The following is a 20,000-nucleotide window of genomic DNA, read 5'->3' on the forward strand; positions in this document are numbered from 1 at the left end:
ATGTTGAATAAATTAATGTTGTATTTCAGAATGTAGTTAACCTGGAACTGGCCCTGTTGTCTACCCTATCCCGTACACACAGATGCAAATATGACCTGAATAAGGAACGCAAAGAAAATAAATTAAATGATAAGAATAGTCAGGAAAAAATCCCTGCTTGCGTCTTTCTTATGGAATTGTTCCAGTTGTTCTGTGATTTAATAGCTCAATGTGGAGTCACTGTCATTTTTCCACATTCACATTCAGCAACTGGCCCCTGAGCCACACTCACTTTCCTACTGGTTCTCCATTTCTTCACCCCTTCTCTTGATGACATTACAGTCATTTAGCAGACACGCTTACCCAGAGCGACTTACAGTAGTGAAATATATTTTTCAGCATACTGGGAATCAAACCCACAACCCCCACCCTGGCATTGCAAGCACCATGCTCTACCAACTGAGCCACATGGGACTCTTCTTCTGGTTACAGTGATTCCACTCTCTGGATTCAGCACACGTCTCATGGGTTGTTTTAGTCTCCCGCCCTTCTCTCCTAGTTGTGTTGTGGAAAAAGAGAGAGGAAGGGAGGGAGACATGACAATGGAGAATGTGTGACTGTGCAGTTTACTGCCTCGGTCTCCATGCCAGCAAGGAGAGAGGGGCGAGAAATGGGCAGAAAGAGGCCAAGGTCTTTTGTTGTTGGGACTTGGGGACATATTGTCAAAGCGTGCCAGCTGTCCTGGCCAGGAGAGGTGAAGTAGTGTTGGTGGTGCTCTGGACATTAGGAGTGTGTCTATAGGTTTTCCCCACCCAGGATTTGAACCTACATCCCTCCAGGTCTGTATCTCTAACAACTAGCCTACATACCACACCCATCTCTAAAGTTTCTCAAAACATCCTGACTGTCCAAGACTGTATGTACAATCAAGGACTTTACTTCACAAGTTACTTTGCCAATGTCCGAGCTGCCCCGGGCATACACCTAGAGTAACTCTCAGTGAAATAGAGTGTTAGCCCTTTATGTAACTGCCATCTTCAGAAGTGTTGAGCTGCTGTTGTTTTGGGATGCTAATACACAGCTGTCAGAGAGCTGATTTACTACTGCTGACCCTTCATCCACACACACGCACGCACGCGAGGGAGTCTGTGTGGTGTCAAACAGGTGTGACAGTAGCAGCAGCAGGGAATGCAAGCCAGGAGTCAGACTGCCATGGTATGAGTCAGAATGAGGTGACATTTTCACAGGGAAACCTGTCATTGTAGGGGACCTTTCAATTACTGTGCTTCTTCAAAAGTGTGTGTGCTAGCAGGAGTGTCTTCAGAAATGTGTTTTTCCAGAGTTGTGTGTGTGTGTTGCCTCTCCTTCTGCCTCTGTGTCCATGGGTGGGGACAGGATTGGTTGATGAATGCTGAGAGGCTCTGCCACATGTTTCCCAATAACAACTCTATTTCTCCTCACCAAGTTTCTCCTCGGGATGTGAAAGGCTGTTTGGCAATAAATCACATTGTTTCTCATTACATACATTATTTGTGTGTGTTTGTATGATGCTGTATATTTAGTACAACTTGGTAGCCTACAGTATATGTGGGATATTTAATTTATTTTCAGTTATTGTGTGTTTGAGAATGAGCACGTGTCTCTTACCATGCATGTGTGTGTGAGAGTTTTTGCATGAAATACAGAACATGTGAGGTCAGGTTTGAATTTGTTTGAGAGAGAGATGGGGAGAGAGGGAGACAGGAAGAGAGAGGGAGACGTGGCTATTTACCTGTCTGTGTGTAGCAGAACACCCTGCTCTCTGATTGTTGGAGAGAGGGCAGGTACAGTTGGCTGGAGGCCAGAATTCAGGATTCCAGCAACACTGAGTCACATGGGCTGATCGCTAATACAAACACACACACACACTCGCACACACACAGAGAGCACAGCGCAGAGAGTACTCTATGATTGCACAAACACAAACACCATCCCTCCCTCTCGCTCCCTCCCTCCTACCCCTGTCTCTCGCTCGCTCGCTCTCTCTCAAACACACACATGAGATCTGCAAGAGAGAAAGGCTCGTGTCAATGCAGTACAGCTCTGCTAGAGAGGGAGAACGAGACAGCGAACAGCCGAGCGAGAGAACGAGAAAGCCAGGCAGAGTGAGAGTGAGACAGAGACAGAGCGAGAGGGCAGTAGCTACAGTGGACACCCTGCCAGCCTCATCTCCAGCCCCCGAAATGTTCATCATCTGCTCCATTATTTAATCAGCACAAGTGCTTCTCTTGCACTCCTCCTTTTTCCCAGCACTCTGCTTGTTTTTTTCTGCCTATCGTTGGATCTACACCAGTATGTGTGAGTGTGTTGAAGAGAGTTTGAGTGTACTGTCACTTCTCACTGGACTGCTGGACCAACATGGATATCTATTCTAGGATTCCACTAGAGTGGGACGGAGGTCTGTTGTTCCAGGGAGGTTCTATGGTACTCACTGAGCCAGCTACAGCCACAGCTACAACTAGAGGAGAGGACCGACTGTCACATCAGAACTGACTGTGTTTACCATTCAGTCCTCTTTACTCACTGTAGGTTGAGACCCATCAGATCATATTAGATCTGTTTCTCAGATTTGTTGTTTATTTTGATCTTCATTTGTTCTCTTTTTTCCTCTTCCTCCAATCCAGACGAGAAGGAGGAAGGAGTGTTGGGAAGTCTTCCTCTGCTAAGCTTTGGGATTGGAGGAGTGCAGACGTCGGATAACATCAGCCGAAAGCACGCCTTTAAGGTCAGTACCCTGAAGATGAGGCAGTACGATGAGTACAGTATACGATTATCACCCTGTACAGAGAGCGCAGAAGTGAGCCATTTAAATGGTCTATCTAGGATTGGGGCTGATGGATTTGTTGGGGTTTGGATGCTGGGGACACGTGATTGTCCCTCAGACAACCCAGGGAGAAGTGGTGATATTGTGGACAGTAGGGGCAGTGTACAGTGGGGATAATAGGGAATAAGCAGAGATGTCTGGCAGCCTGTCAACACCTTTATTTATTTATTCCCTCTCTCTCTCTCTCTCTCTCTCTCTCTCTCTCTCTCTCTCTCTCTCTCTCTCTCTCTCTCTCTCTCTCTCTCTCTCTCTCTCTCTCTCTCTCTCTAATCACACTGTACTTTGCATCGAAGTGCGCATTAATAAATATAATGCTGAGAGAGAGACTCACACAGATAGGCAAAGTGAGCGAGGGAGAGACAGAGAGAAAGTGTCCTGTGTTCTTCTTCTGGTCTTCCAGGCAGTAGCTGAGGGGTGAGAGAGAGAGAGAACAATCTCATATAAACCACCATATAAGCATGATATATAATATCTCGTTCATTCAAATGGTTCATAATACAGCTAATGCATATTAATCACTATCTCAGAATGTGGAGCTCAAGTTCCAGCTAAAAGCTATTTCCCAATATAGTCCCTGCCACTAGTCATATGTCACAAAACATCTCTCTGCAATCACTGTTAAAGTATAACCTGTTTTGGGATTTCCCACACAGTCTGTTTCACAAAAGTGAAACAATACCATTTTGCAACATGCTTTAGTTAAATCTCTTCTTCAGATGATTCAGATCAGCAGGTTAATTTGGTTTCTGTGATTAAGATGTATGGGTTGTACAATATGTGTGTTGCAGTGTTTCATTGCAGTGTATTGTTTGTTGTTGCCCCAGCGTCTGTGTGTCAGTGTTGATATGAGAGCTGCTGTGAGTGTCGTGGTGACATGGCATTTGCCTGCCGGTCCTATGAGGCAGTAGACTATACTGTTGAGCGGTAGACTGTAAATCAAATCAAATCAAATCAAATCAAATTTATTTATATAGCCCTTCGTACATCAGCTGATATCTCAAAGTGCTGTACAGAAACCCAGCCTAAAACCCCAAACAGCAAGCAATGCAGGTGTAGAAGCACGGTGGCTAGGAAAAACTCCCTAGAAAGGCCAATACCTAGGAAGAAACCTAGAGAGGAACCAGGCTATGTGGGGTGGCCAGTCCTCTTCTGGCTGTGCCGGGTGGAGATTATAATAGAACATGGCCAAGATGTTCAAATGTTCATAAATGACCAGCATGGTCGAATAATAATAAGGCAGAACAGTTAAAACTGGAGCAGCAGCACAGTCAGGTGGAAGTTGAAACTGGAGCAGCAGCATGGCCAGGTGGACTGGGGACAGCAAGGAGTCATCATGTCAGGTAGTCCTGGGGCATGGTCCTAGGGCTCAGGTCAGTTGAAACTGGAACAGCAGCATGGCCAGGTGGACTGGGGACAGCAAGGAGTCATCATGTCAGGTAGTCCTGGGGCATGGTCCTAGGGCTCAGGTCCTCCGAGAGAGAGAAAGAAAGAGAGAAGGAGAGACTGTACTGTTGAGCGGTAGACTGTACTGTAGAGCGGTAGACTGTACTGTAGAGCGGTAGACTGTACTGTAGAGTGGTAGACTGTACTGTAGAGCGGTAGACTGTACTGTAGAGCGGTAGACTGTACTGTAGAGCGGTAGACTGTACTGTAGAGAGGTAGACTGTACTGTAGAGATGTAGACTGTACTGTTGAGCGGTAGACTGTACTGTAGAGAAGTAGACTGTACTGTAGAGCGGTAGACTGCATTGTAGAGAGGTAGACTGTACTGTAAAGCGGTAGACTGTACTGTTGAGCGGTAGACTGTACTGTAGAGCGGTAGACTGTACTGTAGAGAGGTAGACTATACTGTAGAGCAGTAGACTGTACTGTTGAGCGGTGGACTGTACTGTAGAGTGGTAGACTGTACTGTAGAGCGGTAGACTGTACCGTAGAGCGGTAGACTGTACTGTAGAGCGGTAGACTGTACTGTAGAGATGTAGACTGTACTGTTGAGCGGTAGACTGTACTGTAGAGAGGTAGACTGTACTGTAGAGCGGTAGACTGTATTGTAGAGAGGTAGACTGTACTGTAAAGCGGTAGACTGTACTGTTGAGCGGTAGACTGTACTGTAGAGCGGTAGACTGTACTGTAGAGAGGTAGACTATACTGTAGAGCGGTAGACTGTACTGTTGAGCAGTGGACTGTACTGTAGAGCGGTAGACTGTACTGTAGAGAGGTAGACTGTACTGTAGAGAAGTAGACTATACTGTAGAGCGGTAGACTGTACTGTAGAGCGGTAGACTATACTGTAGAGAGGTAGACTATACTGTAGAGAAGTAGACTATACTGTAGAGAAGTAGACTATACTGTAGAGAAGTAGACTATACTGTAGAGAGGTAGACTATACTGTAGAGCGGTAGACTATACTGTAGAGCGGTAGACTGTACTGTAGAGAGGTAGACTATACTGTAGAGCGGTAGACTGTACTGTAGAGAGGTAGACTATACTGTAGAGCGGTAGACTACACTGTAGAGAAGTAGACTATACTGTAGAGAAGTAGACTATACTGTAGAGAAGTAGACTATACTGTAGAGCAGTAGACTATACTGTAGAGCAGTAAACTATACTGTAGAGAAGTAGACTATACTGTAGAGAGGTAGACTATACTGTAGAGCGGTAGACTATACTGTAGAGAAGTAGACTATACTGTAGAGCAGTAGACTATACTGTAGAGAGGTAGACTATACTGTAGAGAAGTAGACTATACTGTAGAGAAGTAGACTATACTGTAGAGAAGTAGACTATACTGTAGAGCGGTAGACTATACTGTAGAGAGGTAGACTATACTGTAGAGAAGTAGACTATACTGTAGAGAAGTAGACTATACTGTAGAGAAGTAGACTATACTGTAGAGAAGTAGACTATACTGTAGAGCGGTAGACTACTGTAGAGCGGTAGACTGTACCGTAGAGCGGTAGACTGTACTGTAGAGAGGTAGACTGTACTGTAGAGCGGTAGACTGTACTGTAGAGCGGTAGACTATACTGTAGAGAAGTAGACTATACTGTAGAGAAGTAGACTATACTGTAGAGAAGTAGACTATACTGTAGAGCGGTAGACTACTGTAGAGCGGTAGACTGTACCGTAGAGCGGTAGACTGTACTGTAGAGAGGTAGACTGTACTGTAGAGCGGTAGACTGTACTGTAGAGCGGTAGACTATACTGTAGAGAAGTAGACTACTGTAGAGCGGTAGACTGTACCGTAGAGCGGTAGACTGTACTGTAGAGAGGTAGACTGTACTGTAGAGCGGTAGACTGTACTGTAGAGCGGTAGACTATACTGTAGAGCGGTAGACTATACTGTAGAGAGGTAGACTATACTGTAGAGCGGTAGACTATACTGTAGAGTGGTAGACTGTACTGTAGAGCGGTAGACTATACTGTAGAGCGGTAGACTATACTGTAGAGAGGTAGACTATACTGTAGAGCGGTAGACTGTACTGTAGAGAAGTAGACTGTACTGTAGAGCGGTAGACTGTACTGTAGAGCGGTAGACTGTACTGTAGAGAGGTAGACTGTACTGTAGAGCGGTAGACTGTACTGTAGAGAGGTAGACTGTACTGTAGAGCGGTAGACTGTACTGTAGAGAAGTAGACTGTACTGTAGAGCGGTAGACTGTACTGTAGAGCGGTAGACTGTACTGTAGAGAGGTAGACTGTACTGTAGAGCGGTAGACTGTACTGTAGAGCGGTAGACTATACTGTAGAGCGGTAGACTATACTGTAGAGCGGTAGACTATACTGTAGAGAGGTAGACTATACTGTAGAGAGGTAGACTATACTGTAGAGCGGTAGACTATACTGTAGAGAGGTAGACTATACTGTAGAGAGGTAGACTATACTGTAGAGCGGTAGACTACTGTAGAGCGGTAGACTATACTGTAGAGAGGTAGACTATACTGTAGAGAGGTAGACTATACTGTAGAGCGGTAGACTATACTGTAGAGCGGTAGACTACTGTAGGGCAGTAGACTATACTGTAGAGAGGTAGACTATACTGTAGAGCGGTAGACTATACTGTAGAGCGGTAGACTATACTGTAGGGCAGTAGCTAGTTGGAGGTTTCACCCAGCTACATTGGCTCCTCTGTAGTACACATGGTTGTAGAAACAAATGGCAGTAGATGAATAGGCAAAATAATCAAATGTAATGTTCTTACAGTACATTGACACAGTACTCTGGGTTCAGCTGGATGTTGTAGTGGTGCTGGTAGTGCTGGCCAGTAAAATGTTATTTGTCTCCTTCCCTCAGTGTTGTTAGCCTGCTGCCTGGTGTTGATTCTACAGGGAGGCAGTGTGAGACAGTATGAATGAGTCATGAGGACAGAGCAGCAGCCAGGGGTTTCTAGAGAGACCTTTAGTGTTTCAGGTATTAACAGTGTGTACTATAACTTAATGCACTAAGTGCTGCATAGGTCTACAAAAGGCTGTCTGTGTTTCTGATGTTATAATACTGGAGCTTTACAAGCTATGAGATAGATCTTCATGCTCTGTGTTAACAAGTCAACCAAGTACATGGTTTTCAATGTTGCTTTTAAGGGCTTTGCACTGTACTGTACTGTACTGTACTGTACTGTACTGTATTGTTCTGCACTGTTCTGTATTGTTCTGTATCGTTCTGTTCTGTATTGTACTGTATCGTTCTGTTCTGTATTGTACTGTACTGTACTGTTCTGTACTGTACTGTACTGTTCTGTATTGTTCTATATTGTACTGTACTGTACTGTATTGTTCTGTATTGTACTGTACTGTACTGTTCTGTATTGTTCTGTTTTGTTCTGTATTGTTCTATATTGTACTGTACTGTTCTGTATCATTATGTTCTGTATTGTACTGTACTGTTCCTTATCATTCTGTTCTGTATTGTACTATACTGTACTGTTCTGTATTGTATTGGACTGTACTGTACTGTTCTGTTCTGTATTGTACTGTACTGTTATGTTCTGTTCTGTATTGTTCTATTTTGTACTGTACTGTACTGTACTGTATTCTTCTATTTTGTACTGTACTGTACTGTACTGTATTGTTCTATTTTGTACTGTACTGTTCTGTATCGTTCTGTTCTGTTCTGTATTGTACTGTACTGTTCTATTCTGTATTGTTCTATATTGTACTGTTCTGTACTGTTCTGTATTGTACTGTACTGTTCTGTACTGTTCTGTACTGTACTGTACTGTTCTGTATTGTACTGTACTGTACTGTACTGTTCTGTACTGTACTGTTCTGTATTGTACTGTACTGTACTGTTCTGTATTGTACTGTACTGTACTGTTCTGTATTGTACTGTACTGTACTGTTCTGTATTGTACTGTACTGTACTGTTCTGTATTGTACTGTACTGTACTGTTCTGTATTGTACTGTACTGTTCTGTTCTGTACTGTACTGTACTGTTCTGTACTGTACTGTACTGTTCTGTATTGTACTGTACTGTACTGTACTGTACTGTTCTGTACTGTACTGTTCTGTATTGTACTGTACTGTTCTATTCTGTATTGTTCTATATTGTACTGTTCTGTACTGTATTGTACTGTACTGTACTGTTCTGTACTGTTCTGTACTGTACTGTACTGTACTGTTCTGTATTGTACTGTACTGTACTGTACTGTTCTGTTCTGTACTGTACTGTACTGTTCTGTATTGTACTGTACTGTACTGTACTGTACTGTTCTGTTCTGTATTGTTCTGTATTGTACTGTACTGTTCTGTATTGTACTGTACTGTACTGTACTGTATTGTTCTCTACTCTATTGTATTGTTCTGTACTGTATTGTACTGTATTGTACTGTACTGTACTATTCTGTATTGTACTGTACTGTACTGTATTGTTCTGTACTGTATTGTATTGTTCTGTACTGTATTGTACTGTACTGTTCTGTATTGTTCTGTATTGTACTGTACTGTATTGTATTGTATTGTTCTGTACTGTATTGTTCTGTTCTGTTCTGTTCTGTACTGTTCTGTATTGTACTGTACTGTACTGTTCTGTATTGTATTGTATTGTATTATATTGTACTGTTCTGTTCAAAATCAAATCAAATCAAATCAAATTTATTTATATAGCCTTTCGTACATCAGCTGATATCTCAAAGTGCTGTACAGAAACCCAGCCTAAAACCCCAAACAGCAAGCAATGCAGGTGTAGAAGCACGGTGGCTAGGAAAAACTCCCTAGAAAGGCCAATACCTAGGAAGAAACCTAGAGAGGAACCAGGCTATGTGGGGTGGCCAGTCCTCTTCTGGCTGTGCCGGGTGGAGATTATAACAGAACATGGCCAAGATGTTCAAATGTTCATAAATGACCAGCATGGTCGAATAATAATAAGGCAGAACAGTTGAAACTGGAGCAGCAGCACAGTCAGGTGGAAGTTGAAACTGGAGCAGCAGCATGGCCAGGTGGACTGGGGACAGCAAGGAGTCATCATGTCAGGTAGTCCTGGGGCATGGTCCTAGGGCTCAGGTCCTCCGAGAGAGAGAAAGAAAGAGAGAAGGAGAGAATTAGAGAACGCACACTTAGATTCACACAGGACACCGAATAGGACAGGAGAAGTACTCCAGATATAACAAACTGACCCCAGCCCCCCGACACAAACTACTGCAGCATAAATACTGGAGGCTGAGACAGGAGGGGTCAGGAGACACTGTGGCCCCATCCGAGGACACCCCCGGAGAGGGCCAAACAGGAAGGATATAACCCCACCCACTTTGCCAAAGCACAGCCCCCACACCACTAGAGGGATATCTTCAACCACCAACTTACCATCCTGAGACAAGGCTGAGTATAGCCCACAAAGAACTCCGTCACGGCACAACCCAAGGGGGGGGGCGCCAACCCAGACAGGATGACCACAACAGTGAATCAACCCACTCAGGTGACGCACCCCCTCCAGGGACGGCATGAGAGAGCCCCAGCAAGCCAGTGACTCAGCCCCTGTAATAGGGTTAGAGGCAGAGAATCCCAGTGGAAAGAGGGGAACCGGCCAGGCAGAGACAGCAAGGGCGGTTCGTTGCTCCAGAGCCTTTCCGTTCACCTTCCCACTCCTGGGCCAGACTACACTCAATCATATGACCCTTTGAAGAGATGAGTCTTCAGTAAAGACTTAAAGGTTGAGACCGAGTTTGCGTCTCTGACATGGGTAGGCAGACCGTTCCATAAAAATGGAGCTCTATAGGAGAAAGCCCTGCCTCCAGCTGTTTGCTTAGAAATTCTAGGGACAATTAGGAGGCCTGCGTCTTGTGACCATAGCGTACGTGTAGGTATGTACGGCAGGACCAAATCAGAGAGATAGGTAGGAGCAAGCCCATGTAATGCTTTGTAGGTTAGCAGTAAAACCTTGAAATCAGCCCTTGCTTTGACAGGAAGCCAGTGTAGAGAGGCCAGCACTGGAGTAATATGATCAAACGTTTTGGTTCTAGTCAGGATTCTAGCAGCCGTATTTAGCACTAACTGAAGTTTATTTAGTGCTTTATCCGGGTAGCCGGAAAATAGAGCATTGCAGTAGTCTAACCTAGAAGTGACAAAAGCATGGATTAATTTTTCTGCATCATTTTTGGACAGAAAGTTTCTGATTTTTGCAATGTTACGTAGATGGAAAAAAGCTGTCCTCGAAATGGTCTTGATATGTTCTTCAAAAGAGAGATCAGGGTCCAGAGTAACGCCGAGGTCCTTCACAGTTTTATTTGAGACGACTGTACAACCATTAAGATTAATTGTCAGATTCAACAGAAGATCTCTTTGTTTCTTGGGACCTAGAACAAGCATCTCTGTTTTGTCCGAGTTTAATAGTAGAAAGTTTGCAGCCATCCACTTCCTTATGTCTGAAACACATGCTTCTAGCGAGGGCAATTTTGGGGCTTCACCATGTTTCATTGAAATGTACAGCTGTGTGTCATCCGCATAGCAGTGAAAGTTTACATTATGTTTTTGAATAACATCCCCAAGAGATAAAATATATAGTGAAAACAATAGTGGTCCTAAAACGGAACCTTGAGGAACACCGAAATTTACAGTTGATTTGTCAGAGGACAAACCATTCACAGAGACAAACTGATATCTTTCCGACAGATAAGATCTAAACCAGGCCAGAACATGTCCGTGTAGACCAATTTGGGTTTCCAATCTCTCCAAAAGAATGTGGTGATCGATGATATCAAAAGCAGCACTAAGGTCTAGTAGCACGAGGACAGATGCAGAGCCTCGGTCCGATGCCATTAAAATGTCATTTACCACCTTCACAAGTGCCGTCTCAGTGCTATGATGGGGTCTAAAACCAGACTGAAGCATTTCGTATACATTGTTTGTCTTCAGGAAGGCAGTGAGTTGCTGCGCAACAGCCTTCTCTAAAAATTTTGAGAGGAATGGAAGATTCGATATAGGCCGATAGTTTTTTATATTTTCTGGGTCAAGGTTTGGCTTTTTCAAAAGAGGCTTTATTACTGCCACTTTTAGTGAGTTTGGTACACATCCAGTGGATAGAGAGCCGTTTATTATGTTCAACATAGGAGGGCCAAGCACAGGAAGCAGCTCTTTCAGTAGTTTAGTTGGAATAGGGTCCAGTATGCAGCTTGAAGGTTTAGAGGCCATGATTATTTTTCTGTTCTGTACTGTTCTGTATTGTACTGTTCTGTTCTGTTCTGTATTGTATTGTTCTGTTCTGTACTGTACTGTTCTGTATTGTACTGTTCTGTTCTGTATTGTACTGTAGTGTTCTGTATTGTACTGTTCTGTTCTGTATTGTACTGTTCTGTTCTGTATTGTACTGTACTGTTCTGTATTGTACTGTTCTGTTCTGTATTGTACTGTTCTGTTCTGTATTGTACTGTACTGTTCTGTATTGTACTGTTCTGTTCTGTATTGTACTGTTCTGTTCTGTATTGTACTGTACTGTTCTGTATTGTACTGTTCTGTTCTGTATTGTACTGTACTGTTCTGTATTGTATTGTATTGTACTGTTCTGTATTGTATTGTATTGTACTGTTCTGTATTGTACTGTTCTGTTCTGTTCTGTATTGTATTGTACTGTTCTGTTCTGTATTGTACTGTACTGTTCTGTATTGTACTGTTCTGTTCTGTATTGTACTGTACTGTTCTGTATTGTATTGTATTGTACTGTTCTGTTCTGTATTGTACTGTTCTGTTCTGTATTGTACTGTTCTGTATTGTACTGTTCTGTTCTGTATTGTATTGTATTGTACTGTTCTGTTCTGTTCTGTATTGTACTGTTCTGTATTGTACTGTTCTGTTCTGTATTGTACTGTTCTGTTCTGTTCTGTATTGTATTGTATTGTATTGTTATGTACTGTACTGTATTGTACTGTACTGTTCTGTATTGTTCTGTATTGTACTGTACTGTACTGTATTGTATTGTTCTGTACTGTATTGTACTGTATTGTTCTGTTCTGTTCTGTATTGCACTGTACTGTACTGTACTGTTCTGTATTGTTCTGTATTGTACTGTACTGTACTGTTCTGTATTGTATTGTATTGTACTGTTCTGTTCTGTATTGCACTGTACTGTTCTGTATTGTTCTGTACTGTACTGTATTGTTCTGTATTGTACTGTACTGTACTGTTCTGTATTGTATTGTATTGTATTGTACTGTTCTGTTCTGTTCTGTTCTGTATTGCACTGTACTGTACTGTACTGTTCTGTATTGTTCTGTATTGTACTGTACTGTTCTGTATATTGTATTGTACTGTTCTGTTCTGTATTGTATTGTTCTGTTCTGTTCTGTACTGTACTGTTCTGTATTGTATTGTTCTGTTCTGTTCTGTACTGTTCTGTATTGTACTGTTCTGTTCTGTATTGTTCTGTATTGTACTGTACTGTTCTGTATATTGTATTGTACTGTTCTGTTCTGTACTGTTCTGTATTGTACTGTTCTGTTCTGTATTGTATTGTTCTGTTCTGTTCTGTTCTGTTCTGTTCTGTTCTGTACTGTTCTGTTCTGTATTGTATTGTACTGTTCTGTACTGTTCTGTTCTGTTCTGTTCTGTATTGTACTGTTCTGTTCTGTATTGTACTGTTCTGTATTGTACTGTTCTGTTCTGTATTGTACTGTTCTGTTCTGTATTGTACTGTTCTGTATTGTTCTGTTCTGTATTGTACTGTTCTGTTCTGTTCTGTATTGTTCTGTTCTGTTCTGTATTGTTCTGTTCTGTTCTGTATTGTACTGTTCTGTTCTGTTCTGTATTGTTCTGTTCTGTTCTGTATTGTTCGGTTCTGTTCTGTATTGTACTGTATTGTTCTGTTCTGTTCTGTATTGTACTGTTCTGTTCTGTTCTGTTCTGTACTGTATTGTACTGTATTGTACTGTACTGTATTGTACTGTACTGTACTGTTCTGTATTGTACTGTACTGTATTGTACTGTATTGTACTGTACTGTATTGTACTGTACTGTATTGTACTGTACTGTACTGTACTGTACTGTTCTGTATTGTACTGTATTGTACTGTACTGTATTGTACTGTACTGTACTGTTGTGTATTGTACTGAACTGTATTGTATTGTACTGTATTGTACTGTATTGTTCTGTACTGTTCTGTATTGTTCCAGGAACGTGGCTCTCTGTATTAGCCAGGTATTTAGGATAGTATACAGTACATGGGGGTTATGATATATCACAGTGTCTAAGTAAAGGAGGATGTGCAGCCAGATATTCAGGGGTAAGTGCTGTTATATTGTAAGACAGACAGACAGTACAGGTATGTCATAGTGTTTAAGTGTTCTCAGTACTAATACCGGGTGGTGGTCTGATCTGGTCAGGCTCTCGTGAGTGGGGGGAAGGGAAGGTGTGGTTTTGGGCTGGCCACCCTCGTCTGGTCTGGTGGGGCCCCTCGGGCTGAGGAGGGGTTGGGACGGGTTGATACGGGACAGGAGGGAAGTCGAGTCTGAGCACGCTCCTGGAGTCTGCTGAGATTCCTGTAGAACTACATCTTTATGACGCCTGTTACTTCAAACCGACCAATGAGAGAGAAGCAGGGAGAGGGGGAAAGGGAGGGGAGATTCTAAAGTACATTTTAGCTTTGATTATAAGATTACCTTTCAAAGGTGAACTGCATTGAATTGACTTTTCAGTACCTAAATATTTTGGGGGGCATGAAGGGTATAATCTCTAACACTTTAGATATGAGCCTAATCAAGCCTATTCAATAGCACTATCAGATTGTTAGGTCTTTGAGGAATGATGTTTTTCTGTGAGCTCCCAACAGAGAGAGCAGCCTGGGTGTGTGGTGTGTGGTCTTCCGGCACCCCTCACAGCCTTTTTCCTCTCTTGGTTTCTTCCTACGTTCTGGCCTTTCTAGGGAGTTTTTCCTAGCCATAGTGCTTCTTCACCTGCATTGCTTGCTGTTTGGGGTTTTAGGCTGGGTTTCTGTACAGCACTTTGAGATATCAGCTGATTTAAGAAGTTCTTTACAAATACATTGGATTTGATTTGGTCTGTGGTGTGTGATGTGTGGTGTGTGGTGTGTGATCTGTGGTGGGTGGTGTGTGATGGGTGATCTGTGGTGTGTGGTGTGTGATGTGTGGTGTGTGATGTGTGGTGTGTGATGTGTGGTGTGTGATCTGTGGTGTGTGATGTGTGGTGTGTGATCTGTGGTGTGTGGTGTGTGATGTGTGATCTGTGGTGGGTGGTGTGTGATGTGTGATCTGTGGTGTGTGATGTGTGATGTGTGGTGTGTGATCTGTGGTGTGTGATGTGTGGTGTGTGATCTGTGGTGTGTGATGTGTGATGTGTGGTGTGTGATCTGTGGTGTGTGATGTGTGGTGTGTGATCTGTGGTGTTTGATGTGTGGTGTGTGATCTGTGGTGTGTGGTGTGTGATGTGTGATCTGTGGTGTGTGGTGTGTGATGTGTGGTGTGTGATCTGTGGTGGGTGGTGTGTGATGGGTGATCTGTGGTGTGTGGTGTGTGATGTGTGGTGTGTGATCTGTGGTGGGTGGTGTGTGATGGGTGATCTGTGGTGTGTGGTGTGTGATGTGTGGTGTGTGATCTGTGGTGGGTGGTGTGTGATGGGTGATCTGTGGTGTGTGATGTGTGGTGTGTGATCTGTGGTGTGTGGTGTGTGATGTGTGGTGTGTGGTGTGTGGGTGTTTGACTGGTTTACTAGCGTCTTAAGATTAAGTTACAGCTATAGGTGTGTGTGTGTGTGTGTTTCTGACAGTGAACAGTGCCGCATATCAGGTGGCTTATGAAAGGGGATCGTTACTTCCTGCGGGCGTTTGTGCTACTTCCTGTACAGGTGCTTTTGTCCACTGTGTGTCATTATTGTGTTAGACATGTTAAAAAAGTGCAGTCTGAGGTAATAGAAACAGAGATGTGGTTGGAATAGAACATGGAATAGATCTTACTTATGACCGGGGTCACCATGACAACACTACCCGTCTTACCCTGGGTGGTTTAAACGTGGTTCAACCCTACCTGCCCACACATAGTTCAACCTGGTGTGGTTTAGATGCGTGTGGTGTATGGTCTGTGGTGTATGGTCTGTGGTGTGTGGTCTGTGGTGTGTGGTGTGTGGTCTGTGGTGTGTGGTCTGTGGTGTGTGGTCTGTGGTGTGTGGTCTGTAGTGTGTGGTGTGTGGTCTGTGGTGTGTGGTGTGTGGTCTGTGGTGTGTGGTGTGTGGTGTGTGGTGTGTGGTCTGGTGTGTGGTGTGTGGTGTGTGGTCTGTAGTGTGTGGTGTGTGGTCTGTGGTGTGTGGCATGTAGTGTGTGTGTTTGATTGGTTTACTAGCATCTTAAGATTGAGTTACAGCTATAGGTGTGCGTGTGTGTGTGCGTGTGTGTGTGTGTGTGTGTGTGTGTGTGTGTGTGTGTGTGCGTTTGCGTGTGCGTGTGTGTGTTTCTGACAGTGAACAGTGCCATATATCAGGTGGCTTATGAAAGGGGATCGTTACTTCCTGCGCGCGTTTGTACTACTTCCTGTACAGGTGCTTTTGTCCACTCTGTGTCATTATTGTGTTAGACATGTAAAAAATGTGGACTGTGTGTGTGTACATACGTTAATTTGTGTGTGTACATGCGTTCATTTGTGTGTGTGTGTGTATATATGTGTGTGTACATGCGCTAATTTGTGTGTGTACATGCATTCATTTGTGTGTGTGTGTGTACATGCGTTAATTTGTGTGTGTGTGTGTGTGTACATGCGTTAATTTGTGTGTGTCTGTGTGTGTGTGTGTGTGTGTGTCTGTGTGTGTGTGTGTGTACATGCGTTCATTTGTGTGTGTCTGTGTGTGTGTGTACATGCGTTAATTTGTGTGTGTGTATGTGTGTGTGTACATGCGTTAATTTGTGTGTGTGTTTGTGTGTGTACATCCATTAATTTGTGTGTGTGTACATCCATTAATTTGTTTGTGTGTACATGCGTTAATTTGTGTGTGTATGTGTGTGTGTGTGTACATGCGTTCATTTGTGTGTGTATGTGTGCGTGTGTGTGTAGACAACCATACATCTACACCTTCAGAGATTGCACTAGTTATTATTAAACTCCATGGTGAGAATGAATGTCATGGCTCTATACCACATTCACTCAGAGGGGTGTCACCTGAGTGGCAAATATTCCCAAATTAAATATTCTCAGAGACTTTTGGAGATGCTGCATTCCACAGTGGAAGTGCGTATGTGTCTATTTGTGTTATGAGAGAGAGTAGAAGAGGGAGAGATAGAAAGAGGAAGAGAGAGGGGCAGAAAGTGTTAGAGAAAATTAACAGTCGGAGTGAGAACACTGCACAACACCAACACTGTACAACACCAACACTGTACAACACCAACACTGTACAACACCAACACCAACACTGTACAACACCAACACTGTACAACACCAACACTGTACAACACCAACACCAACACTGCACAACACCAACACTGTACAACACCAACACTGTACAACACCAACACTGTACAACACCAACACCAACACTGCACAACACCAACACTGTACAACACCAACACTGTACAACACCAACACTGTACAACACCAACACCAACACTGCACAACACCAACACTGTACAACACCAACACTGTACAACACCAACACTGTACAACACCAACACCAACACTGCACAACACCAACACTGTACAACACCAACACTGTACAACACCAACACTGTACAACACCAACACCAACACTGTACAACACCAACACTGTACAACACCAACACTGTACAACACCAACACTGTACAACACCAACACCAACACTGCACGACACCAACACTGTACAACACCAACACTGTACAACACCAACACTGTACAACACCAACACCAACACTGCACAACACCAACACTGTACAACACCAACACTGTACAACACCAACACCAACACTGCACAACACCAACACTGCACAACACCAACACTGTACAACACCAACACTGTACAACACCAACACTGTACAACACCAACACCAACACTGCACAACACCAACACTGTACAACACCAACACCAACACTGCACAACACCAACACTGTACAACACCAACACTGTACAACACCAACACTAACACTGCACAACACCAACACTGTACAACACCAACACTGTACAACACCAACACTGTACAACACCAACACCAACACTGCACAACACCAACACTGCACAACACCAACACTGTACAACACCAACACTGTACAACACCAACACTGTACAACACCAACACCAACACCAACACTGCACAACACCAACACTGTACAACACCAACACTGTACAACACCAACACCAACACTGCACAACACCAACACTGCACAACACCAACACTGTACAACACCAACACTGTACAACACCAACACCAACACTGCACAACACCAACACGGTACAACACCAACACTGTACAACACCAACACTGCACAACACCAACACCAACACTACACAACACCAACACTGTACAACACCAACACTGTACAACACCAACACTGCACAACACCAACACTGCACAACACCAACACTGTACAACACCAACACGGCACAACACCAACACTATACAACACCAACACTGTACAACACCAACACTGCACAACTCCAACACTGCACAACACCAACACTGCACAACACCAACACTGTACAACACCAACCCTGCGCAACTCCAACACTGCACAACACCAATACTGCACAACACCAACACTGTACAACACCAACACCAACACTATACAACACCAACACTGTACAACACCAACACCAACACTGCACAACTCCAACACTGCACAACACCAACACTGTACAACACCAACACTGTACAACACCAACACTGCACAACACCAACACTGTACAACACCAACACTGCACAACACCAACACCAACACTGTACAACACCAACACTGTACAACACCAACACTGTACAACACCAACACTGTACAACACCAACACAGGACAACAATTTGTATGGACATGTTGCCTGTCCCAGACTAGCTAAGGGTTTTGGTCACATTTACATTTGAGCAATTTAGCAGACACTCTTATTCAGAGAGACTTACAGGAGCAATTTGGGTTAAGTGCCTTGCTCAAGGGCACATCGGCAGATTTGTACAGCTAGTCGGCTCAGGGATTTAACCAGCGACCTTTCCATTTCTGGACCAATCAATCAATCAATCAATCAATCAATCAATCAATCAATCAATCAAATGTATTTATAAAGCCTTTTTTACATCAGCCAATGTCACAAAGTGCTGTACAGAAACCCAGCCTAAAACCCCAAACAGCAAGCAATGCAGATGTAGAACACAGTGCTCTTTACCGTTAGGCTACCTGCCGACCTTGATCACAGATGGAAAACACAGATACATACACTAATGCTAACCTTAAACCTAACCCTAATGCTAACCTTAAACCTAACCCTAATGCTAACCTTAAACCTAACCCTAATGCTAACCTTAAACCTAACCCTAATGCTAACCTTAAACCTAACCCTAATGCTAACCTTAAACCTAACCCTAATGCTAACCTTAAACGTAACCCTAATGCTAACCTTAAACGTAACCCTAATGCTAACCTTAAACGTAACCCTAATGCTAACCTTAAACCTAACCCTAATGCTAACCTTAAACCTAACCCTAAAGCTAACCTTAAACGTAACCCTAATGCTAACCTTAAATCTAACCCTAATGCTAACCTTAAACGTAACCCTAATGCTAACCTTAAACCTAACCCTAATGCTAACCTTAAACCTAACCCTAATGCTAACCTTAAACCTAACCCTAATGCTAACCTTAAACGTAACCTTAACCCCAAAACACTAATTCTAACTGTTAAGCTTAAAATATAATTTGAACAAATTCAGGACCTGAAAAAAGTAATAACCCCCCAAAAAACGTTTCTAACATTTCAGGACATTCAGGTAAAATATTAGGACTTGGGGTCCTGCTAATGTAGGAAAACGCACACACACACACACACACACACACACACACACACACACACACACACACACACACACACACACACACACACACACACACACACACACACACACACACTGTAGGTCCGGCCTCAGAATAGTGCTCATAGAATATTAATGAATAGGTCTTACATAAGTATAGTGCAGCAGCAGTGTATCAGTCTGATGTCATCAGTCTGATGTCTCTCTATCTCTGCTAGAACCTTCCCTTTCTGCGTGTGTATTTACCCAGACCCAGATTCATAGACGTAAACAAGCAACACTCATAAAAACATCCTAAGTTGGGAGCTACACTTAGAAATTAATAGGCTAGACTCAGAAAACCCATTATTTTGTCACAGCCCTCAAATAATCACTGTCAAAGGCATATATTTGGATAAATATATAGCACTGATTACTAAATAATCATTATACAACACACCAACACAAACACACACACACACACACACACATTCTCCCACCAGCCCAGAACAGACAGTGAGACTGCCAGTGATAAGGTACAGTGCCTTGCATGTTTTGGCCTGCTTTTCTTCAGCAGGGACAGGGAGATGGTTAAAATTGATGGGAAGATGGATGGAGCCAAATACAGGACCATTCTGGAAGAAAACCTGATGGAGTCTGCAAAAGAACTGAGACTGGGATGTAGATTTGTCTTCCAACAAGACAATGATCCAAAACATAAAGCAAAATCTACAATGGAATGGTTCAAAAATAAACATATCCAGGTGTTAGAATGGC

The 20,000-nt window shown here is 43.2% G+C and overlaps 1 protein-coding gene across 9 annotated transcripts in view; it reads left to right on the plus strand.

Moving 5' to 3' along the window:
* The window catches only part of LOC109891617 (pleckstrin homology domain-containing family A member 6), a 255,848-nt gene that overhangs the window by 151,423 nt on the left and 84,425 nt on the right, over positions 1-20,000 (plus strand). For 8 of the 9 annotated variants that reach the window (XM_031825481.1, XM_031825484.1, XM_031825477.1 and 5 more), the window contains one exon: positions 2,643-2,743. In XM_031825481.1, the coding sequence (XP_031681341.1) occupies positions 2,643-2,743 (101 nt within the window). Of the gene's footprint in view, positions 1-1,609; positions 2,544-2,642; positions 2,744-20,000 lie in introns of those variants that run through there. The other variant, XM_031825485.1, reaches the window with a different exon arrangement.

This window comes from Oncorhynchus kisutch, linkage group LG5, assembly GCF_002021735.2.
Source record: "Oncorhynchus kisutch isolate 150728-3 linkage group LG5, Okis_V2, whole genome shotgun sequence".
In the NCBI taxonomy this organism is placed as follows: domain Eukaryota; kingdom Metazoa; phylum Chordata; class Actinopteri; order Salmoniformes; family Salmonidae; genus Oncorhynchus; species Oncorhynchus kisutch.